This window comes from Drosophila simulans, unplaced genomic scaffold (genome assembly GCF_016746395.2).
Source record: "Drosophila simulans strain w501 unplaced genomic scaffold, Prin_Dsim_3.1 Segkk87_quiver_pilon, whole genome shotgun sequence".
Taxonomy (NCBI): domain Eukaryota; kingdom Metazoa; phylum Arthropoda; class Insecta; order Diptera; family Drosophilidae; genus Drosophila; species Drosophila simulans.
This window is the reverse complement of record NW_025416883.1, coordinates 875,926-901,202: the sequence shown is the minus strand read 5'-3', so window position 1 is coordinate 901,202 and position 25,277 is coordinate 875,926. Positions and strand designations below refer to the sequence as shown.

The 25,277-nt window shown below is 37.3% G+C and overlaps 2 protein-coding genes across 3 annotated transcripts; one reads left to right on the top strand and one right to left on the bottom strand.

Moving 5' to 3' along the window:
• The first annotated feature begins 399 nt into the window (after positions 1 to 399).
• Positions 400 to 1,479, top strand: LOC27208155 (mediator of RNA polymerase II transcription subunit 21). Its single transcript, XM_016183767.3, has 3 exons — positions 400 to 578; positions 657 to 719; positions 776 to 1,479. The coding sequence occupies exons 2-3, from the start codon at positions 678 to 680 to the stop codon at positions 1,160 to 1,162; spliced, it is 429 nt and encodes a 142-aa protein (XP_016033084.1). The 5' UTR covers positions 400 to 578; positions 657 to 677; the 3' UTR covers positions 1,163 to 1,479.
• LOC6739816 (histone-lysine N-methyltransferase SETD1) lies at positions 1,457 to 7,627 on the bottom strand. 2 transcript variants are annotated; one of them, XM_039298289.1, is made up of 6 exons: positions 7,357 to 7,627; positions 6,922 to 7,181; positions 6,618 to 6,867; positions 2,974 to 6,563; positions 1,773 to 2,406; positions 1,457 to 1,715 (listed from the first exon to the last, which is right to left on the bottom strand). In XM_039298289.1, the coding sequence occupies exons 2-6, from the start codon at positions 7,179 to 7,181 to the stop codon at positions 1,542 to 1,544; spliced, it is 4,908 nt and encodes a 1,635-aa protein (XP_039154223.1). In that variant the 5' UTR covers positions 7,357 to 7,627; the 3' UTR covers positions 1,457 to 1,541. The 2 variants fall into 2 exon arrangements, with proteins under 2 accessions (XP_039154223.1, XP_016025865.2); XM_016168962.2 differs by lacking the exon at positions 7,357 to 7,627 and having other exon boundaries at positions 6,922 to 7,322.
• Positions 7,628 to 25,277: the final 17,650 nt, after the last annotated feature.

Genomic DNA, 25,277 nt, shown 5'->3' with positions numbered 1-25,277 from the left:
GAGAAGAATTAGCGTGGAAACGGATATGGCTGTTCTTACTGATATTTATACCAACTTAATTGCCCTCAAATGCATTTTTCACGGCGTTTCCAGCTTATAACTGAAATCGATATACCTTCCGCAAGGATACACCAAGATTGTGGAAGAGAGTTTGCAGACTGCATGGAGACTATCTGCTTTCTTGTCATAACCGAAATTGTCATGATTTTGAACAAGATAAGAAGGATCGATGTTCAACATGTGGTTATAAACGAGCAATTATTATGCAGATTCCACTGTTTCCGACAATCTTATGGTACCTTCTATCTTTGGTATAAAGACATTACTATTGCACAGTGTGAAAAAGAATAATTTGTCTCATTGAAAGAAATCACGTGCCAGTGTGGAACTCATATTATTGGCATTTCTTTTTTTAAGAGAATACCCGCTGTCGACGTTAGAGGTGTCTCTAAATAAGTCTTAAAATCAATCGATGTATTAATGTTTATATATTATTCAAAGCACCAGCGGTGATTCGTTGTAAATATCTTAATGCCACAGTATAATCGTACTTTGCTAATTTGATATAAATTAAAATGGTAATGTTTAAAATTCGTCTAGCACTTTGAACGGGCTAAATCGTAATCAAACTTAATTCCATATTTTTTGTTTTTCAGAATTATTAACTGGGTAGTAAAATGGCGGATCGGCTTACACAATTGCAAGACACCGTTAATCAGGTAAATGACTTCGTACTAAAAAATATCAAGTTTTTTATATGAAATAATCATTGCAGCAAGCGGAGCACTTCTGCAATGCAATTGGTGTAATTCAACAAACGTCCCTTCCAAGTAAATTTGTTAATTTTGAACGCATTGGACCCCAAACGCCAATCCCGTGTCCGCCGCAAGAAGACTATGCCCAATTATTTGCACAGTTAATTGCACGATGTGCTAAAGACATCGACACCCTAATTGAGTCTCTTCCAAATGAAGACAGCTCCATTGAACTCCAAAATTCTAGCCTTAAAAGGCTCGAGATCGAAAACCAGGGAACTGCTAGAGACCTAGAGGAAGTAGTGCAAAGAGGCGAACTATTGCTAGAAAAAATGCAATATGCTTTGGAAAGCATGGCTCAGGCTCAATTAGATATGCAAATAACACTCAAACATGATTTACAATAATCACATTTTTGTATAAAGGCAAAATTATTTTTTAAATTTAAGATAATGTATTTATTGCATTTTTGTTCTTTATGTTTACAGATCAAATGGGTTCTAATATATACATATTGTTTTTATAAGTAAAGTTCAAAAATCTATGTTTAACTTAATTTAGACCTAAACCATTTTGAACAGCACCTCTGACCTCGTTGATATAATTGTTTATAGTTTTAGTTCAACAAAACATTCCTTTAAGTTACAAAAGATACTATATATACTTACACATACCACTTTGGATTTTATAAACAAATTAAATTTATGTGCTCTTAAATATTTAATTCATTGCTGTAAATAAGTATTAGGTTTTAATGAATATTTAATTCATTGCTGTAAATAAGTATTAGTTAAGTGTGCCCCGACATCCTTGGGCGCCGCATAGACAAGGTATTTTTTCTTCTTCTAGTGGAAATTTATAGTCGTAAGTTATTTCCTCGTTTATTCCAATGGGTTGTTTTGAATATATTACTATCTTTTTTTCAGATTCAATAGTTATAACCTTAGCGTAGCAATTCGGCTGAAAAACAAAATTGTATGTTGGTAACATAATGTCAAAGTACCCAGTTATACTTACATTGCAACTGTGATTTATAAATCGAGCTAAGTTTCCACATTTAGTTGCGTCGATTATAGTTTCCATGTCAATTCGAAACAAATAGGAACTACCAATTCCAATCGCTTCATACTTTGTTTCTCTTAGATCAGCAACTACAGGTCGAATCATCTGACCAACATATTCAATAACCATTTCGTCTGCAGCTATGGGCTCCATTGCAAACAATCCCCAATCATGTATCGCAGATTTTGCAAACTTAAGCTGTTTCTTCCGAAACTTTAGCTGATTAAATTTTAAAAGCTCAGATTCACCCATAGAACCAAAGGCTGTTAAAAGTCTTCTCTGGTTTGAGCGAGCTTCGCGGGAAATTCCTTGCATTTTGGAAATTAATTTATTGTGATGATGATTTGTAAGTGCTGTAGGTTCATCGCTCCGATCTTCATTAAAAGAATCTTCTGTATTGGCTTTAGCATGATGGTACTTATGCTTAGCCTTTTCTCGAACATCTAGTTTGTAAAATCCTTCAGTTCGCGCACATCCAGTCTTATGTCGCATCAGTTCGTCGTCTTTTCTTCGCTTTTTTGTTGGCGGTGGCCAAAAAGCTCGGTCAGTTGTGCAGTGATCCACCCAGTGAGTGTTATTTAAAAACATTCTAGAAAACAAATGCCAACAAAATAAAAACAAGATGGAATGCTTTAGTCGAGCTCCCCGACTATCAGATACCCGTTACTCAGCTAGTGTGAATGTGAAATTTCATAATTTTTCTGGAATATCGATATATATTGGGAAATATATGAAAAATCTAAAAATTGTTCAAATTTAGCCTGTTTGGGGGCTATAGGGCGTTAAAGTGGGCGTGGCAAAAAGTATTTTGGCAAATCGATAGAAATTTACAAGACTAATGAAAATGTGTGCGATTTATGGGCGTTAGTGTGGGCTTGGCAACATGGGTCAACAAACTTGCGCTGCGTCTTTGGCTCTCGAATCTGTATACTGAATCTAAACCTTCCCGCTTTTATAGTTTCTGAGATCTCGACGTTCATACGAACAGACGGACATGGTTAGTTCGACTCTCGATCAATATCATGATCAAGAATATATATTCTTTTTATGGTCGGAGACGCTGCCTGTTACATACTTTTCAACGAATCTAGTATACCCTTTAACTCTACGAGTAACGGGTATAATAATATACTATAACATAACTAATAACACTCACGCGTACGGTTCCTTATGCAAATGGTCCAAATAACTCATTTTTATAAAGTTTATATCTTCTGCATCAATGCCTTTTGTTAAAAAAGTGTACAAAATAACCATTTCTTCATTCTGATCACGAGTTTTATACATATCACACGGAACAAAATGTACATTTTTGTGTGCCAATTCGGCCCATTGATCTCTGTTTGGTGCCATTTTAGGCTTTACGTTTGACATCCTGGGGGCCGAATCTTTCTTTTTCTTTTGAGTACATATTGGATCCTTGCGAGGTCTGCCGGGACCTGTCCTCGTCATTTGGCTAACATTTGCAATGTTCTCTGTTTCTCGTTTTAAACTGTTTTTAGTTTCATTCACTTTACCAGATGGATAATCGCACAAAGAAACTGAGTGCGGCGGCAACGAATAACAGTGCTCTAGCGCAACCTGACTCGCCTGAGAAGCTTGGCTGGAACCGCCCTCAGAATACACTGGCGATTGAGTTCTTTTGGTTTTACCCTTTGAACTTGTATACACTTTGTTACAACCGTTTGTAACATTACCCTCTTCATGAGGGCCAAATTCGTTTATATCGTTTTCAACATTTATTATATTGACTAGAGTCATGTCAACTTTACTTGCACTTTCAAAACATGATCTTGTTTGTGAAAAAGCTTTTTTTCTCGTTTCGTCATTTTTATTTGTTGGGGAGTTTCTGCATTTTACAATGCTATTAGGCGACTGTAGGTTTTCATCCAATGACTTTTCAATACTCTTTTCTTGTTCCTCTAAAAATTCTCGTTCAATTTGAGCCATGTACTCAGTATTTCTCTTTCTTCTTTCCTGATATTCTTTCTCCTCCTCGGAGTCGCTGTAAATTCTATCGTATTCAAATAACGGCTTTTGTTTACAATCCTCCTTTTTTTTAATTTCTTCCTCATTGTAACCCGGTGGTGGAACGGGTGTAAGAGAGCGCCTACACTCTTCATTCAGTTTTGAAATCGTTGATAATAATAATGTGGGTTCAATCCCGTTTTCATCCAATCCGATGCAACTATCTTTACTTATTTCTTCGAGATCAGATAAAATTGTTGAAATATTTTTTTCTTTTAAATCAGATAATAACGTTCTATCATTATCTTCATCTGTATCGGAATAAATATTCTTTTTTGTGCGCCTAGTTACGTTCTCTTTTTTGAATTCATCTGACCCCGAATATACATTTCTCACATTTGTAACTTTATCCATTTTACGCACTCGATTCCTGTTTCTAATCGTTTTTGTTCGTTGATTCAGATTTCTTTGACCATATCTTCCAGGACTATCTTCCTCACTAGTCCTAGCCTTTTCTACAGAATCGATTGTTTCATACTCAGCTTCACTAGAAGTGGAAGAAGACGAAGAAGAAAAAAAACTTGAAGCACTTCCCTTTCTTTTTGAATTAAGACCAGATGTATGCGATTTAGTGTCTGACTCTTGAATTGGGACTGGACCTTTAATGTTTAAATGTGCAGTATCGGAGGTTTCCACATTAGAATCCTCCTTTTCTGAGTCGGAGCGTTGCACCATTTCCTCTTGGTCACTTAAATCTCTTTCCAAAAAATTTCTTTTGGTGGGTATAGGGCTAGGAAGTTTTCTTATACGCCGAAACGACGGCAGCTTGGGCATTGCTGCCCGCAAGCCTATACTGGAGTAAGATTGAAAATCTGCGGCTTCCCTGTGGGCATTAATAAGAAGATTTATATCAGGATTCTTTTCGTTATTAGAAGTATCTTTAATAAAATTTAAAGGTGTGTTGACAGTGGAGTCTGCTTTTTCGGATAGCGGCTTTGAACGGGCTTTTGATGTTTGCTCGTCCCACCATGTCTCAAAATGTTTAAATGCAGTTATCTCAATCAAGCGCTTATTAACGTCTCTTTTTAAAATCTGTTTTAGCTCCTCGACAATATAGCCAATTACTTTTTTTACTTTTTGACGTATTCCATCATTCTGATCTGATAGAGCACCTTTATTGTAGTCGTATGGCTTAGAAAACGAATCAAAATTAAATGATGTAACGGCTTTTAAATATTCAGACTGCATGTAAGCGCCATTTGAAAATAAACGACTTGTAGATTCAGACGGAATACCGGGAAGATAGTGCCCATAGCCTGTAGCATGGTAATAAAAAGGATTTTGATTCGAATACATGTAAGATGACATAATACTCTTAAACTCTGCACCATCCTTGGTCTGGATAGGATCCTCGTGGGAAGATAGGCTCGATAAAGACATATTGTCATCATTTACTTCCTTTTCGCCTATTAAACTGAGTTTTGACTTGTCCTTTTTACCTATTATTTCTTCATCACTTGATATATCACTTGCTTCATTTTGCTGATGGAGAACTTTATTACTTTTGTCACATGACCTTTTTTTGTTCTCCGAGTTGTTTGAATCGGAATTAACATCCGAAAAAACTTCAGGTTTGCCTTGATCTGTTTCTGAATCGCTGCTATCCATTTGAAGAAAAGGCGGTGCATTTCCAAAAGTTTTTCCTTTAAATATTAAAGCTATTCGAGTATCTAAATCCACGTTCCCTGGATCGGAATTCGGTTGTGTAACTGACTTTAATTTAGTCGCGAAATTCACGTTTGACGGCACTGGCGGTTGAAGTTTTGCGGAGCCATAAGGCATAGGCACAATACAATTTTTGTCGTGTTCCTCTTCATCCCAGTTGTCAGTCTCTTCTGGTGGCGGTGGGGGTGGTTGTACTGGCTGAAAGTCAGGCTGAAACGCAGTCCAAGCTCTCCGATCAGACCATGTGTTAATATTTTCAATTGAAGGTAAAGAACAGCTATTGAAGCCATGGCTTGCAGTAGGAAGACTGGAACCGGGATAGTAACTACTTATTGTATTCGAAGAACGTCTAACATCAGTTTCAATATATTCATGCAATGAATAGCGGTTACAATACTTAAGACTTCCGCGATCCCTTCGATCGATTTCAGCAGATCGTTCGGGATCTCTTCCGCGGTACTCTCGATCTTTAGATGAGTTATAATGATGTTCTCTTTTTTCCCTGGGCTGCTCTCGGCCTTTTTCATGAGATCTTTTACGGTCTCGAAACGACTCTCGCTCCCTAGAACGACAATAATCACGAGGACGTGAATCTGAATCTCTAGATCTTTCTCTTGTCATGATCAATATATCCCGCGAATCTTCTGGGGATATATCACTAGAACGGCGTCGATAAAAAGTACGGCGACACCTTAATGAAGTGCCGTTTTCTCGCATTCCACGATCACGGTCATAGCTTCGCTCTGACGTATGTCGACTGCGCTCCTTAAAATGGCGATCTCTTTCTCTTTCCTTGTCGCGATTCCAGTTTCGATCCCTACTACGGTTTGCAATTTCCGAATTGGTTTGTGTGGTGTAGATATCCTTTAAGTGTTCGCCGTTCTTTTCAGGATATCCGTGGATGAATTCGGTATCCTCCAAAGCAGCCTGCTGAAATGTCCATTGCGGTGTTACTTTTGGACCCATTAATTGTTTTCCAGCGACTGAATTTGTAAGGCTCTCAAGAGATTTTTTTAATGTGGCACCAAAAGGGTCGCAAAACACATCTAAGATCTACAATACATAGATACATTAGAATACGACAAAAGCTGAAAAACTTCATCCTACCTTTCCCATTACAGACTTTTGATTGTATTTTTCAACGAATTTTCTCGCTCCCTTCGTACTATCAAACACTATACGAGCAATGCCCAAGTGTTTGTTTGTGATGGGATGATGGTAAATATTTATTTCATCAGATGTTCCACATTTATCCAGCATGCTAGCAAGAAATTGCTTGTCGATGTTATCATTTAGGTTCACTATAGTAACTTCGACTGCTGGTGGCTGGCCCACGTAGTCGCAATCGATGACAAACCTATGGGATGGTCTATGTTCTTAGCTGAAATTGTTTAATTTAATCAATGGTTACCTCGGAATAAGAAGCATAAGTGGTTCAACAGCCCTGGCGCGTATGCGAATAAGTGGGTTCCGTGGATCCCTAGGTGTTATTGTTGGATAGGACGGGTCTCCTGGCATTAAACCATCGTAACGATAGAGTCTCGTACCACATTTAACCAACTGTGGATCAGATAGCAGTTTAAAGTTGCGCGGCATTTTGGAGGTTGCCAGAGACGAATCATGGCTGTTGCCGGAATTGTTGCCCAGGTTAATATTCCGAATGTCCTGCATCTGTGTCAAAAGAGTCTGTGTTCAACTATGAGCAAACCTATAACTCTGGAGCAACTGTGTAATATTAATATTAGGTAGCTGTTTTGTAAGGAAGATAGCCACTTTCGTAAAAGCTATATAAATCTGAACAATTCTAAGGAAATTTATTGGTGCATGAATATAAAATCTTACATACCTAGTTTACTTATTAAAAAAAATAATATAATATAAAAATATTTAGAAATATCACAAAAATTCTCTGCGATCTGTTTTGATTTGAAAAGGATGAACAGCGAATATATAATATATTATTATATCAGAAAAGTTTACGCAGATTTTTTAATTATAGAACAAATAATTCAATTAGTTTTTTAATCATTATATTGTTTGGATGATAAAATTAACTGAATGAAATACTAAATCACAATGCAAATAATACACAAAAAACGAGGCTTTCGATTTTTAGGGACGATAATAATGAAATCGATTTCGTAAATAATAACCAGTTCAGACTGTGGCTAATTTGGGGAGTTAGGTGACAGTTGTTTCTACCATTTCATAAAACCTTAAGGATAGTTTTAGGGCAAGAAAAGTTAAAAGTCCCAAATCAAATACCACATTTTTTTTTTAAATACAAATTAACTTTCACGTAGTTGCGCCTAGTTGCATTAAAGCATTGTTGGCAAAATTTCAATCTTATCTAATAGTGGGCGATACATTACGGTAATTAATAACAAACTCCACCAATATACATTAAGAATCAAATAAGAAGTTTGCTTGAAGTCACGTGTATTTTCGATCTTAAGAAGATAACTTTTGTGAGTTCTGTGAACTTTCGAAATAGCTCCATATACATATAAGTTTTGTTTTCGCTTCGGAAATAAAATTAACAAACAAGATTTTATCTTTATTTTATAATTTTAGTAAGAATATCTATGTGAAACAGCAATGTGTAAGCATTATTCTTATTTTAACGGCTTTTATCAGTGACAAGGGCATGTACATAATATCACAAAATAAATTTCAAAAATGACTTTGTATTAGAATATATGTCATTAGAGTATTCAGTTGCGACGTGGGAAAAATAATAAGGCGATGATTGTTGAGTGCTTGTGCCCGCACTTCCTGCCTCAAGATATGACTTTTACAATAAACAGTTTTCATATATATATTTATTTTATATTTTTTTCCCCCACTACTTTTTATTTTAATGAAATATACTTTTTTTTAATGTAATGACTGCTTTTTGGAAAATTTATGTTTTAAATTACAGTATTTGTAATAATTTCCTTTGCATTTGATTTAATTATTTATATATTTATATTTATTAAACCATTTGACTTAATAATAATGTATGTATTTTTATTATTTAACATTCAAACCAGATTCAGTTGAATTATTTTGGTATATAAGTTGGAATATAATATATATTATAATATTATATAAATTTGGGAAGACAAGCGCACAGGAATTTGGGTTTCTTTTAATTTCTCTTAATCCGTTTGCTTAAAGTTGACTATAAGCAGAGCTGTTAGATTTTTAGAAATTATCGCTATATAACCGAGTTTATATTCAATTAAAGTCGTTTTGTTGAAATAGTAAAGTAGTGAAAAATAAACTCGAAGGTCATATAAATATAGGACCCCATTATAATTGTAATGGCCTCCCCGTGGTGTTCCCTGCGTACCGATTATTACATATATTATTATATATAATTAATTTAAAACATAAATGTGATATTAGTGTAATATTTATTTATTATAACAAAGTTAATTAAGAGTATTTACAAGTGTGTAATATTTAACCGACTGAACTTCACGCAACACTATTTCTACTTTCAACGACTGTCCGACTTGACTAATCGTTACCGAAAAACCGCGTTCTTTTCGACTTATCTTTTTCATCTTCTTCTACTTGACTTCTTGGCGACGACTCCCTCTATCTTCACGATCTGCAACTTCTTCTTCGATCATTCCAGGCAACTGCTCTCCTGGTCCTATCGATAGTTTCCTGCAGTGCTGCCATCTGTGCTATCGCTCTGCTTACACTATCATTGTTTACATAACTATAAATATGTAAACGGTACCTAATTCGAGCGGCGATTTAAACAAACGAATATTTAAAAAACTAAAATAATTATTATATTACTTCATCATATTGCTACGAATTTCGCCAAAACTCCAAATATGTAAATTCGTTTCTAGGATCAGAATTGATTTCGGCCCGAAAATCATCTTCTTGCACAAGTACGCACACATATACACGTTCCCGTCTGTCGTTTTTACTCACACAAGCACGATTACAAAGTAGTCAAAAATCCTGCGCAGGACAAACACATCAATCTTACTAGCATATTCAATCGATAGAAAAAGCTTCAATGCCCAACGTGAAAGTAAGAACTGTTGTTTTTTTAAACATGGAAGAACAATTACTGCAAGATATGACGTTGATGATTTATATACAAATGTCGTTCTTGATTTAGATCAAATTTGTCAAAGACTTGTAAGTTACAGTCGCTAATGAAATCTTCGAATCTTTTCTGACTAACGGTCCATTGAAGGCCTTCATTACGGATATGGTTACAGAGTATAAGCAAAGACACTAGAATAACAACATCCGTAACGGCCATACATTGGTTTGGCACTATGCAGCCACTTTTTTGTTGACGGCCAAGATTTGCTCTCTGTACGCTTGCTTATGCTGAGAGCGTAAGAAATCTAAAAATAGAATTTGCTTACTTGTGTGAGTAAAAACAAAAGACGAGAACATGTATATGTGTGCGTACCTGTGCTAGAAGACGATTTTCGGGCCGAAATCAATTCTGATCGAAAAACGCATTTACATGTTTGGAGTTTTGGCCAATTTCGTAGCAATATGATGAAATTGCGCGCTTTTTTTAAATATCAAATTGGAATATAAAACAAAACTGAAACTGAAAAACAACTGAATCTAATGTGCATTTTAAATAATAAAAATTGTTCATTTACATACATCATATTAAGTCAAATGACTTAATAAATATACTAAATAATTAAAGAAAATACAAAGGAAATTATTATAACTACTGTAATTTAAAACATAAATTTTCAAAAAAAAAAAAAAACACAACATTGAGAAATAAATATTTCATAAAAATAATACGTAGTAGAAAAAAAAAATTAATAAAATAAATAAAAATATGAAAACTGTTTATTGCAAAAGTCATATCTGGAGGCACGAAGTGCGGACACAAGCACTCAACAATCACTGCCCAATTAATTTTTCTCAAGTCGCAAGCTGAATACCCTAATGACAATATAAAGTCATTTTCGAAATTTATTATGTGATGTACATAAATTGGGCTATTACTATTTCTAAGCTTTATTTAAATAATAATTACGTTAAGACAATGCAAAACAAGAACTTTTCGCATGGTGCCAATTGATAAAAAATAATATAGATTTAAAGTCAACGAACTTCTAAGATGAAAGGCATATTTTGTCAAATTTACAATGCATGGGCATAAGTGTGCACACGTACAGTTGTCTGCTATCACTGTATGCGTAGAAAAGAGCTGTTTGCTGTAGCTCTCTCCGCTCTTTCTCTCTCGTACAAAAACTCGAGAGAGCCTGGAGCCACCTCTAGAGCCACGGCCAAAAAATCGTATGGCGTTACGCATCTTGTTATTCTAGTGTCGCACTACTAGAGGAAATAGTCCTCTCCGGTTGGGATTCTCCAATCAAGTTTGGAGGAATCCACTTCAGGGTGGGCCACCTGATAGTGGACTGCCGCAACGCAACCACTGCTGAGTGGCTGCAATCAGCAGTCCCCAGCCTCAGTAAGTGGAGCGGTGTCTCCCTGGAGGTAAGGATGGGCGACGACCTGCCATCGTCACACGACATCACCATCTTCTGCCCCAGGACAGGGGACAAAACAACAAAGTGGACCATGGAATTGATCAAGAAACAGAATGACTTGTACACTGAGAACTGGCGTCTCATATCAAGGAAGAATGAGGGTGGTGGCTCGCTCCTCAGCCTTGGCATTGATGACAACTCATGCGCCAAGATTATCTCTAGTGACCACAAGCTGATCTTCAGGATTGGAGACATCTCAGTTTGTGGTCTAAAGAAGGCCAAAGCGATCAATTCCGGAACAAGACAGGTCGAGACTCCTCGAAATCCACTAGTCTCCGCGGAGAAGGAGAAGCCCAATAAGCTCTCCGAATCCAGGGAGGATCTGGCGGATGATGAGGATCTTGATGCGACCATCATCGAGATGGGGGATCAGACCCCGATATCCTCTCAGGAGCTAGGCATGGAACTAGACCTGCTGAGTAAGGAAGAAGCGATACCGGCGGATGGTGATCTGGGTATCTCCAGATCAGCAACGCAGACGATGGAGCCGATCATTTAATGGTCGGGAGTAAAGGGATAGCTCAGGTGAACATCCATCGCGCCAAGGCGGCCTCGGCTGTGCTGGCAAGGATGTTCACCAAACAACATCTTGGGCTAGCCCTGGTACAGGAACCCTGGTATAACCAGGGAATAAAAGGACAGTAAGTGAAGAACGCCAAGGTAATTTGGGATCAACGGGCCTCTAGCCCTAGAGCCTGTATCCTGGCATGTAGAAGTATTAATTATTATATACTTACAGAATTTCTCATGCGGGACTGTGTACCGATCGTGGTAGAAGATGTGGGAGCAGCCAAGAAGACTGTGGTGGCATCGGTATACTTTACCGGTGACGAGGCGTGCCCACCGCCCGAAATCACTGCACTGGCAGAATACTGCAAGAGGACACACTCACCTATCATCATCGGATGTGATGCAAATGCACATCACGTGATATGGGGCAGCAGCGACGTAAATCAAAGAGGTGAGTCACTCTTAGAATTTATCTTGAATAACAATCTAGAAATCCTAAATGTCGGCAATGTTCCGACATTTGTTACCAGGGTAAGATCTAAGGTTCTGGACATTACACTTTCCAGCAGATCAGTGGCTTCGCATATAAGCGACTGGCACGTATCTCCTGAGGAGTCAATGTCAGATCACAGAATTATCAGTTTTAACATAGGGCTAAATCTTGAATGTAGCGAACGTAGGCGCAATCCCAGGAATACGAACTGGGAAGGGTTCAATGCCTCCTTACTGCGAAATCCAGCTTCTGGGGTAACCGGGAAACTCCACTCTAGAACTGGAGGCCGCCGTAGAAGATATTGACACGTGTCTAACTAACGCGTTTAGAGAAAACTGCTCCCTTGGTCGAGCCAAGAGGGAAAATGATGCTCCATGGTGGAAAGACCAATTGGAGAAGTTACGGAAAGCGACCAGGCGTCTCTTTAACAAAGCAAAAAGAAAAGGGAACTGGGATGCCAACCGGAATAAACTGACCATGTATAACCATGAGATCAGGAAAGCCAAACGAAGGAATTATAGAACCTTCTGTGAGGCAATAGTAAACACATGTGAAGGCGAAAGACTTCACAGAGCAATCTCCAAAGCAGTGCCAGAATCTAATCAATACGGAGGATAACTCCTATACTATAGGAAGTAAGGAGAAACTTGAGCTACTACTGGCAACTCACTTTCCGGGACGCACGCTTCAAACGGATGGGAATACCCCGGTAACGGCTCAAAGTAGACCGTGTGCTACTGATTGGGCCAAAGCAAAATCAATAGTAACAACGGGGAGATTAAGATGGGTAATTGGTACATTCCAGCTCTACAAATCTCCGGGTCCAGATGGCATTCAGCCAATCCTGCTTTAACGAGCGCTAAGTCAGCTCGCAACACAGATCAGGAAAATACTGATCAGCAGCCTAGCTTTAGGACACATACCTACTGCCTGGAGTATAGCAAAAGTGGTCTTCATTCCAAAAGCTGGAAAGAAAGACATCACTGATCCGAAGTCGTTCAGACCCATCAGCTTGACATCGTTTTTGCTAAAAACGTTGGAAAAGCTAGTGGATGTCAGCATTAGAAGCACTCTGCTTCTGCATGACGCATCATGCCTACATGGCGGGCAGATCAACTGATACTGCCCTATATCACCTGAAAAGCCTTATTGAGGATTCACTTACTCATAAGGAAGTGGCGCTATGTGCCTTCAAATACAATACCTCTCATGAGGCGGTCAACGCATCCCTGGCAAGAAGAGGACTAGATGCAACAACCACTAGATGGATCAAATCACTACTGGCATCTAGGCGAGCCATGGCCACTATAGGAGGACAGTCGTCCACAGTATCTACCACAAGGGGATGCCCCCAAGGGGGTGTCCTCTCGCCTCTCTTGTGGAGCTTGCTGGTAGACGAGTTGCTGGACAGATTGACCCGCAGAGGTATACTTTGCCAAGGCTATGCTGACGATATTGTCATTATAGCCAGAGGTAAATATGAGGAAACACTCTGCGATATCATTCAACTGAGCCTCAATATGACCAGCGAAAGGCGCAAGGAAGTAGGCCTGAGCCTAAATCCTAGCAAAACTGTTATTGTTCCTTTCACAAATAGGTACAAGCTACAGAGAATAGCAATAACCCTGTCAGAATGTCGCATAGAGGCCAGCAAAGAAGTTAAGTATCTTGGGATATACGTCTATTATATTATACGTCTATTAGCTTTCAAAGCGAACGGTCGTGTTTTTTTTGCTCCCCGGTTTTTATTTTGTGTTTGTCAAACCAGCCGTGGTTTTTAAAAAATTTTCTTTAATTATCATATAGTGAGTGATTCTTTTGTGATTTGTGCAGTAGTTTAAACAAATATACAAAGTAGTTTGTATTTTTCGTCTCTTTGTTTTGTTTACTCTCCCTTTTTGTGCGTTGTTCGCAGTGGTGTTTGGTGTTGTTTTTTGCATGCACATAAACTGCACTTTTCGCTCTCACTCTCTCTCTCTTTCGCTCTCCCACACAAAATCTAAATTTCTCAGCGTGCAGACTGCTCTCGTGCGGTTCTTTTAACAGCTGGCTTGAAAGTTTTGGTTTTGTGTTTTCGTGCACGCACAGTGGTCTGATTTCAGTTAAACATGGAAACCGTAAATGTTGTCTGCTTTTATAAAAATTGTTGCCAGGTTATAAAACCTGAGCAGCCAAAAATGACTTGTTGGCTATGTGATAGAATGGTGCATACTAAGTGCGCTGGTTTTAATGGCCGTACAAGTGATGACCTAGCAAAGGGTAAAAATCTAAATTACTGTTGTGATGCTTGCCTTGTGGTTGCGAACGAGATGAAATCGTTTATGCGCCAAACTAAAGGTGGCTTGAAAGAACTGATCAACAGTTTTGGCGTAGCTAGAGATAGTTTTCGTCGAGCCGATGATCTTCTTTCCGCTCTTAATTCACAGTTTAATGGCCTTAAGCTATTAGATGAATCTCCAAAGCGCAAAAAAGCCGCTGGTGGTAGGCTGCCTAAGGCCCCGCAACCACGGGCAAATGATCAACAGGACTCCACAACTGATCAGCTGTCAATTGCAGCAAATCCACATATGCTGCTAAGATCGGCAGCTAAAAAAGATTCGGAGCAATCCGATCAATCAGCTGTGGATGGACCCCACCCTGATTGCTAAAAATTCCGAATTGTCCGCATTGGTTTCTCAACAAGTGATTCCACCTATCTCGATTAGTTTACCACCACAAGGGAACATTGAGTCCGGACTACCAGCACAAGTTGGCGCTTCAGAAATACAATCTGCAGGACCAAAACCCCTCGCGGTGGTTCCACTAAAGAAACAAATTTTTGTTTCTCGGCTTTCCCCTGATCAAACATCGTCGGATGTATTGTCTTATATACAAGACAAAACAAAAGCCGATAATATAAAAGTGGAATAATTTAACTTCTCTTACGCTAGGGACATATCATCTTTCAAGATAACTGTCCCAAACGAGCTCTTTTCGACCATATGTTCGGATGATTTTTGGCCGGATAGTATGATGGTAAAAGAGTCTGAAGCTAAGATCAAATATAAGAAAAAGGTGCCCTTGGGAATTAAACTTCCCTCACGTGGCCAGACCACTGCACCATCCGCCTCTTCATCTTCTTCCTCTTCAAAAAACTAACTACAAAACTTACTATCTCCTATCAAAATGTTAGAGGCTTGCGTAGCAAATTAATCAAATTGTATTGTGATAGTCTTTCATTTGCATCCCATATTATAGTGCTCACAGAGACTTGGTTAAAGCCGGAGATACTTAACTCCGAAGTCTTCTCAGGTATGTACACTATATATAGGTTTGACCGTCCCTCCAGACGGGGAGGTGGAGTCTTAATTGCGGTTAGATCTACCCTCGCGTCGGAGGAGTTACTTTTGGACGATTCCCGTAACTCGGAATTCGTATGTGTAAAGCTGTCTTTTTCCGACAGATCAGTTTATATTACGTGCTCCTATATTCCGCCATCTTCTGAATTCTCAGAATATCAGAATCATCTGTCCGCTATCCAGTCCATCTTGAATAAACTTTCTGACAGGGACCAATTGGTAGTTCTAGGTGATTTTAATATACCTGGCACAATGTGGTCCCCAGAAAAACAATCGAATATCCTTCTCTCTTTAGCACAACATGACTTTATTGACGGCTTGCTCGACTTATCGCTGTCGCAAGTTAATTATATTCCAAATTCTCTTGGTCGACTTTTGGATCTATGTTTTGTAACAAGTCCTGAATGTGTGTTTCTGTCCAGGGTAGTACCTCTTACTCAACCTGAAGATCAATATCATCCTACTTTCGAGGTGGAAATCGACTTAGGTACGGTATTAAAAGTAAATTCAGAGAAGTCAACAAAACGAATTCCCTGTTTTCGCAAGCTGGCTTTAATTGGTCCGATCTTTACTCCAGTAACATAATGGCGGATGCGATTAATATGTTTTATACCGCAATTAAATCATTTTTTGACTCTTGTGTTCCGATGTAGTATCCGTCAATCTCTAAACCTCCTTGGCTTAATAAAGAGTTGACACACCTAAGAAATGTAAAGTCCAGACTCTATACGAAATTTAAAAATACCGGTTCTCAGTCCATCCTTTGTAAATATTTAAGCGCTCGGTTAAACTTTACCGAGCTTAATGCTCAGTGCTACAAAAATTATTTAAACCGTTGTAAGTTCCAGTTTGCACAGGATCCGAAACAGTTTTATAATTTCGTTAGCACTAAGCGAAAAACAAGTTCTTACCCTTCCTCGCTATTTTTTGAAAACACGACGGTAACATCGGATCAGGCAATAGCCGATCTATTCGCCAAGTTTTTTCAAACAACATATTCAACTTTACCTCATTCCGAACAGCCATACTGTTATGCGGTATCTAAGTCGAATCTAATATTTTGCCCCACTATAAACGAAAGCTCACTGCTTAACGATCTTCAGCGTGTTACACCGGTCTATTCGCCAGGTCCCGATGGAATCCCTGGCTGTGTGCTCAGATTCTGTGCGGAAGCCTTGTGCAAGCCTCTACTGAAACTGTTTACCTTATCTTTGGAATCTTCACAATTCCCTCATATATGGAAGGAGTCCTTTGTGATTCCTCTTCACAAAAAAGGTAGCAAACTGGATGCAAGCAATTGCAGAGGATCCCAAAACTTTTCGAAAATGTTATCACTCCTTTTGCAGCACCTTTGTAGATCAATCATATCACCGTGTCAACACGGTTTTATGAAAGGCAGATCTACAACCACTAACCCCTTGGAGCTAACTTCTTTCGTAATACAGGGTTTCAAAAATAATCTTCAAACAGATGTCATCTACACTGATTTTAGTAAAGCATTTGACTCTGTTAATCATTACCCTCTAATAAAAAAACTTGATCTTTTAGGTTTCCCTGTTGATCTTCTAAATTGGATTTCAAGCTATCTGAATGGCAGGACACAAAAAGTCCTCTTTAAAAATTCGTTATCTTCTATTCTCCGAGTTACATCCGATGTCCCACAAGGGAGCCATCTTGGTCCGCTTCTTTTTACCTTATTCATTAACGACCTCCCCTTAATAATAAAACATTCGCGTGTACTTATGTACGCAGACGATGTTAAATTATGCCTCCAGTACAAGGACACTTCTTGCCATTTGGACTTACAATCCGATCTAGAACGATTTCAAATATGGTGCCGTGATAACATATTAGACTTAAATGGCTCCAAGTGTAAAGTTATGACCATTTGTCGTGCCAACCCAATACGCACGACTTACACTCTAAGTGGGTGCTCTCTGGACAGAATAACACGAGGTGTTCTGGACCCAAAACTAAAATTTTCTGACCATACTTCGTCTATTCTCAATAAGGCCAGGGGTGTGCTTGGTTTTATAAAAAGGTGGTCTAAAGAATTTGATGACCCTTACTTGACTAAAACCTTATTTATTTCGTTAGTCCGTCCGATTCTCGAGTACGGATCACCTGTTTGGAGTCCACAATACGCAGTCCACTCGGACCGCATTGAATCGGTCCAAAACTTCTTACTTTTTGCCTTGCGGCACCTAAATTGGGATGCAAACCATATATTACCCCCTTATTCCAGTAGACTACTTTTAATTAATTTACCATCACTAGCTAACAGTAGAACTATGCTTGGAACAGTCTTTATTCGTAAGCTTATTCGTGGGGATGTTGAGAGTCCCGACTTGATTAGTCGGCTTAACTTCTCGGTTCCAAGTAGAGTCACTAGAAACTATATACCCCTTATCTTAAATCATTGTAGATCTACTTATGAGTTGCATGACCCTTACAGAGTTTTATGTTCTGACTATAATAGACTTTATCCTATTATCTGTAATCTTGACTCTCTGCCGCTATTAAAGCAATCGATTTTATCTTTTCTATTACATAATTAGATCCTACTAACACTAATATTTAACATAGTTATTCATTTCCTCGTTCCTATTCTATTTTTTATATCGCGTCTATATCTTCTCGCGAATCGAGCCGTACGATACACGGCAGCGCCCCTCGGTCGGTTGGGCGGGAGGTGTGGACCCGTGCGAAAAAAAAAAAAAAAAAAAAAAAAATAACCCTCGACTCCAAACTTAGCTTTAAAACTCATGTCGATAACACAATTGATAAGTGCACCAGAGCACTTTTCACGTGTAGGAAAATTGCTGGAAAATCGTGGGGAATAAGATAAGATGCCTGTACCTCATGGTAGTCAGACCCATACTAACCTATGGAGTAATAGCCTGGGGTGATAGAGCACGCCTTAGCACCACTAAGGTGAATTTTCATAAGCTCCAAAGAATGGCCTGCATATGCATGACAGGAGCAATGCGCACCTGTCCCACTGCAGCCCTAGAAGTACTAATGGAGGTAACGCCGCTTCATATCGTCATTGAAATGAAACGGAAAGCCACCCTAATAAGAATTGAGGGAGCAGGAAATGACTGCAACCTTACAAGAAAGGATGCTGAAAGCCTAAAAAGGGATATCCCTTTGCTGATGCAACCAAGGGATAAGATGTCAGCTGAGCACAGGTTCGCTCAGAACTTCAGCACTCATCTCAGTAATAAAAACAGTTGGACAACCCTGGGGAAAGTACACCCTATGAAACCACAAACAATAAAGTGGTATACAGACGGAACCCTCACCTACGAGGGAAGTGGGCTGGGGGTTGTAGGCCCCCGGTTAAAATACCACGAATCAATGGGCAGATACATCAGCATTTTTCAAGCTGAAGTCTGTGCTATTGGACGCTGTGCGTAGTTTAATCTGCAAAGGAACTATCGTGGCAAGGACATTGCTATACTGTCTGATAGTCAAGCAGCCATAAAGGCGCTCAGCAAAGCTAAGATAACATTTAAGCTAGTAAATGAAGTGCAGACAGCCCTAGACAAACTAGGAGCTGTCAACAAACTCACAATATGGTGGGTCCCGGGACACAACAACATCCCGGGAAGTGAGCTAGCGGACAACCTAGCCTGCAAAGGGGCAGAGAACCCTCTAATTGGGCCCGAACCATTCTGTGGTGTTGGTCACCACAGAGTACTGGGCTTACTTAAGTCAATAGAGGAAGAAAAACGTCTGTCCTTCTGGGAACACCTACCAGGACTTAGGCAGTCTAAGATTCTCTTTCGTGAATATAACCACAAAAGATACAAGACTTTAATGACACACGGGCAACACCCCGTGTGCATTTTAACTGGCCTTCTTACGGGGCACTACCGACTTCGCGGTCATTTGCATAAGATTGGCATTGCAGACAGTGAACTCTGTCGCTTCTGTTGCATGGAGGATATGTGGAGGATGTGGAGGCTTTCCATCAGGAGGAACAGACTCCTGGGCATCTAAATTAAAATTGTTACTCTTTATTTATTTAAAAAAAATAAATTTTATTTTTTAATATTTAACATTTATTTGGTGATAAACTTTTTCACTTATACTATTACGAGACACTTTGTTGGTAGCTTATCTTTAGCTTCGAGCTGTTGACGATCTCGTCCCGATTCAGATTCAGACTCCGACTCAGACTGATCTTAAAATTCTAAGTCCTAATCCAATCAACCTCGGCCAGAAGCTTTTCTTTCGGAAAATTACCGAACTTTCGATAAAAGCTTTATGCTGGAATTATTCCACTGCATTGTGAAATTCAATTATGCTGATCGATGCAGTTTTTGATTGATGCGCAATAAGTCGGCCGTGGCTTGGTCTCCAAGCGGAGGCTGTGTTTACGTTAAGTTTGGGTTGCTTATGTTAGCGGGTAGCTGAGTGCTGGCAAAGGCAATGACAAAAACAAAGACAAATGAAATGCCGACGAAATTGAGAATTGAAATTTGTTTATAAATTGTGGAAGGGAGCTATGTTCATCGGTTGGATAACTCTCCCCCTTCTAAAATGACGCGTCCCGCTTCATTATTAATTTCGTTCAAACGCTCATTTAATTCTGTTAAAAATTCTACATCATTATTTGGTTTTTCTGGTTCTGGCCGTTTTTGTTAGGTTACAAATATATAATATCTGAATTTTATTATTAATATAGTAATAAAATACAAAATGATTAAAATTAATAATATAAATGAAATTGAAATTTTCCAATTGTAAATTTCAATAAATGGGTTTAAAATATTAATGTTGTCAAGAGAAAGTTCTGAATTGTTGGATTTTATATATTCTGATATTTCTAGGTTTTTAAAGTGGTTGGTAGTTATGTATTCAAGTATTTTGTTTTCTGAATTGGTGTATGAAATATTATTTATTGTAGTTGTGCTGTTAAATGTTATTAAATATGACCCGTTTAAATGAGAATCGTTCACAATATTATTTCCATTTATTAGAATGGCACCTTCTTGAATGATATCTATATTCTTATTTTTTCTAGAATTTTAGTGCAAATTGATTTTTCTCCGTTTAGTAAGCGGGTAAAACAAGTCTTTTCTTTACTTATAATACAATAGTTGTAGAAAAGTTCGTTCTTAAAATTTTGCGCCCTGATTACTTATAAGTAATTTTCCATCATTATGTGAAATGGATCTGGCATAGTAAATTTCGCATCTGTTTGTTATAACGGGGTATTTTATATAAATTATTAAGAGTTCTTTATGCAATACAATTTTGAATATGGCGATGTCCATTAAGTCTGCAATAAGTACAGGCTGTTGTTCGTGATCTAGTATTTCTTTAATGTTTTCATTATTTAAAATTTTTGTGTTAAATAAATCAATTTTGGCCAGTGTGATAGTATCAATAATGTTTTGTAAGTCAAATGTTAATAATCGTAAACGATGTTTTCTTAATGGCAATTCTTGATCAATAAAAATGTTTTTAAAATGATCGGAATGTGATTTTATCTCTTTAAACAATTTGGAATTAATAATAAATTGTTGGTTATTGTTTTCAATTAAATCATTTATTTTATTCTGTATTTTGATGAAATCATCGTGATCCGGAGTTCCAGCTAACCATTTCCAAACAGTGCCTAACTCATTTATTCCCCTTTTTGATCTAGTTGGTAACAGTTGTGACAAAATTAATTCTATTATCTGTATTTCGTAAGTAATTTCCCATTGTGTCCGTGTATTTTTATCTTTTCTTACATGTCCTGATTCTAGATTGATTATTTCTTTATAAAAACTTAAGTTAGTTACGTGGAATAAGTCGTCATATGATTCATAGGTAAGGACATCCTTTTTGTCCTTGAACAGGAAGAATTCGTGATTGGAGTAATCAATTATTTCTGAAGTGGTTATCATTACGAATGTTATTAGAAGTAATAAGAAATGCATTTTCTGTAATTTAATAAAAAAAATATGGTATTTGTTAAAACTTAATGTTGTCTTTGTGAATAGTCCTGTTTCTATTATTGATTATAACTTTGTTAGGTAAGTTTTCCTTAACGACCTGTTTTTTGTATCTAGTTTTTAGCTTATTTCTTTCTCCGTGTTTCTTCTCATAAACAACTTGACCTACGTGATATTCTTTTTCTTTACGACCTTCATTGTGTGTTACTAACATTTTTTCTTGTTTGTTCTTTAGAATTCTTGAAATGTTTTCGTGATCAATTTTATAATATAGGATATCAAAAGGTTTTTGGTTTGTTGTCAAATGAATGCTTTGATTGAATTCTTTTGCGGCTCTAATAATTATTTCAGAATAGTCAGTGAGATTAAATTCTTCCTTTATACAACGAGCTAATTCTGTTAATGTTGAATTAACAGGATTTAAATTGAGCAGAGGTGAAGCTCGGTTCATTATCAGTCATAATTACTTTGGCGTGGGGAAACTGTTGTTGACTCATGTATTGTATACCATCCCTTTGTTATAAAACAGTTGTTGTTGAAACTGATTTAACGGTTTTCGGGTCTCTTGTATTACATTTTCAAAACTACTTTCGGCAGAATGCCGAGTATTTTGATCTGAGTTTGATTGTTCTAAGTCGCTGTTAGTAATATTATTTAGTTTTATTCGAGATAATGCGTTGGCTACGACATTAGTTGTTCCGGGTTTATATATTATTTTCGGGGTGAAACTTTCTATAAAGGAGTACCATCTTTTCATTTCTACGTTCGGGTTTTTATCTGAGATTGTGAAAGATAAAGATTGATGGTCTGTTTGTATTTCTATACCAATTACACCATATAAGTAATTCCTGAGATTTTTAAGAGCCCAAACTATTGCCAACAATTCTTTTTTATTTGTGGCATAAAGTTGTTCGGTTTTATTTAAAGTTTTGGATATGAAAGTAATTGGTTTATTATCCTGTGATAAAACTGCTCCGATAGCTACATCTGATGCCTCTGTCGTTAAAGTGAATTTTTTGTTATAATCTGGTTGAACTAATTCCACTTGTGCTATTAAATTATCTTTAAGTTCTTTAAAAGCTTTAACAGCTGGTCGTCTAACTGTATTGTAATTTTTGTAGACATTCTCCTAGAAATTTTCCCATTATCTCCTCCTAGGTATTTGGTTAAAGGTTTGGCAATTTTTGCATAATTTCGGACAAATTTACGGTAATAGCCGGTGAGGCCTAGAAAACTTCGAAGCTCTCTAATGTTTTGTGAAATCGGAGACTTCATAATTGTGGAGATTTTCTCAGTTTTTCCGACTTGTTCTCTCAATATGTCATCCATTGCCTTTTGAAATATTCTGAATAAGAATTCAAATTTTCCGTTATTTATAGAGAAAGCTGTTTTTTCAATATCTGAATTTTTCATTAAAATTTGGTGGAATCCTGATTCCAGATCAATTGTTGAGAAATATTTTGACTTCCCTAAGTTAGATAATATTACAGACGGATCTTGCATCGGATATCTGTCAGGTATTGTGCTTTCATTTAATTTTTTATAGTCAATAACTAGTCGATGTTTTGGAGATCCATCTTCGTTTTGACCTTTTTTGAGCACTACTAAGACTGGTGAAGTGTAGGGGCTTCTACTTGGTCTTATAATTTGTTCTTTTAGCATTCTATCGATTTCATTATTAACGAAATCTGAGACTGACATAGCATAAGAATATTGTTTGCTATAAATTGCCCTATCATTGTCAGTATTTATTTCTCCTCGAATATCGGTACGAAAAGGAATTTGCGTATTTATTTTAGAATGCTCCTTTTCAATTTTGTTCATAACTTTATTTTCAAATTCTTATATTTGATTTGAAAATATTTTTAGGTTATGCATTTTTTCTTTGTCGGAAAACTCAACGACTGCGTGCTCGGTATTTGTGGATTCCAAGCTATTTGATTTAAGACTGACGGAATTGACATCGTCGGCTTGTTCAGGATTTTTCAATATATTGTTTATTAGCGGATAAATCTACGCTGGCGTGCTCAGGATTTTTCAATCCCAAACTGATATATTGTTTATTAGCGGATAAATCTACGCTGGCGTGCTCAGGATTTTTTATCCCAAACTGATATATTTTTTTATTAGCGGATAAATCTACGCTGGCGTGCTCAGGATTCATTGATCCCAAGCTATATAAACTGCCTTCAGCAATTACCGTTTCGGTTTTATATACCTTTTGCTCATCTAAATATTTTTTAATAATATATTCTTTTAATGGAAGAATATTTTTTTCCTCAATTAAACACAAATCGTTTTTATCCTCGTCAAAATATTCGATTTTCTCTTTATTTCCCTTATACTCCATGATTCCTTTATCGATATCCAATTTAGCTCCAATCTTTCTTAACAAATTGAATCCAATTAATAGATCAGATTCTAAACCCTCAATTTCATAGAATAAATGTTGTTCCCCAAATATATTTATCAAATGATAATATTTTATGATTGAATATCCATGAACTGTAGATACTCTTTTATGTATTGATAATTCCCTTTTATCCTCATAAATACCCTTTTTTATATAGCACGCGGTGGCTCCTGTGTCTATTAATATTTTGAATTGTCTTTTAGTTTTTCTGTCTACCCTTGTTATATGGGGTATCCTCTGTAAGGTGCTGATCTACAAAATGGCTCTCGTTGATATTATTTACTCTCATTGTTTTTTGAGCTGGCTGGTTGACTGTTCCCGTTGATTCCCGTTTTATCGGGGGGTGTGTTTCGGACTGATTTACCTGACCTGCGCTTGTGTTGTGTTTTTGCGCTGGGTATTGGGTATAATTATTTCCTTGGAAATTATTATTAAAATTGTGTCGGTTATTATTATAACTCCACTGGTTGTTATTATTCCTAGGATGATTATAATTCTTATACGGACGATTTTGAACTCTTATGGAGTCGTCTACTTCCATAGGTTCTGGTGGTGGTTGAACTTTGGAATTATTATTAAAATTCCAATTGTTATTCGCTCCGAAGTTCCCGTTTTGCGGCCAATTATTATTTATCCTATTTGGTGTATTATTAATCTGTCTAGGGGCAAATCTAAGGTTGTTTCCTTGATTTTTATTTTCACTCCTAAATCCATTATACCTATTTGCGAATTGAGCTCTAAAGTTGTTAGACTCTAATTCCTGACACTTTGCTAAAGCATTTGGCAAGTCTGGTGGGTTAAGAGAGAAGAGTGTTTCTGAGATTGAACCGTTTAATCCAGAAATAAAAATTCTTAGAGCGTTGCTCATAATTGTTTTATTTGTTTCCTTGGTTATAAGGATGTCCTTTCCGTAAGTCATTATAGTTGTATTTATAAGTAACGTCATTTTCTTATTTACTTCGTTGTAGAATTCGGTAATGGTCATGCGTCCCTGTCTTAAGATGCTTAATTCTGATTCGAGTATATGAATTGGTCTTTTATCGTTATAAATAAAATCCAATCTAGAAAGGATTGCTTGAAAGTTTAAAACGGTACCATGGTTGGTTAGAGCATCGTGTGCTGCTCCCATGATGCCCCCATTATTACGTAAAATTGTTAAGGCGATAAAATATTGTTCACTTTCAATTTTATATAGACTCATTGCGGTTTCCGCCGCTTCTCTCCAGCCTACATATTGGGTTATTTCACCTGTGAACTTTGGTAAGAATTTAACTACCGCCAATGTAGTTTCGCATTTTATGGTTCGGTCAATTGTTTGGATCTTATAGTCTTCTACCTCATTTTTGTTAGCGGCTAACTGCTCTTCTAACCCTTCAAGTTTTCTGGTTACTGTACATTTATTAATCGGTTTATTAATTCCATTGTCAGATTGCTGGCGCTGGATATCCCGCCCGCAGAAAGAGTTGATACTGAACCTCCGGTTGCCATTGTTAAATTTAAATTATCAAAACTATTT

What these genes read in the sequence shown, in the direction of transcription:
- LOC6739816 (XM_039298289.1), bottom strand. Translation starts at nt 7,181, where the DNA reads ATGCAGGACATTCGGAATATTAACCTGGGCAACAATTCCGGCAACAGC. An exon ending in CTTATGCTTCTTATTCCGAG is followed by an intron (nt 6,868 to 6,921) that starts GTAACCATTGAT and finishes ACCATCCCATAG; the next exon opens with GTTTGTCATCGATTGCGACT. An exon ending in AAAAGTCTGTAATGGGAAAG is followed by an intron (nt 6,564 to 6,617) that starts GTAGGATGAAGT and finishes TATGTATTGTAG; the next exon opens with ATCTTAGATGTGTTTTGCGA.
- LOC27208155 (XM_016183767.3), top strand. Translation starts at nt 678, where the DNA reads ATGGCGGATCGGCTTACACAATTGCAAGACACCGTTAATCAG. An exon ending in TGCAAGACACCGTTAATCAG is followed by an intron (nt 720 to 775) that starts GTAAATGACTTC and finishes TAATCATTGCAG; the next exon opens with CAAGCGGAGCACTTCTGCAA.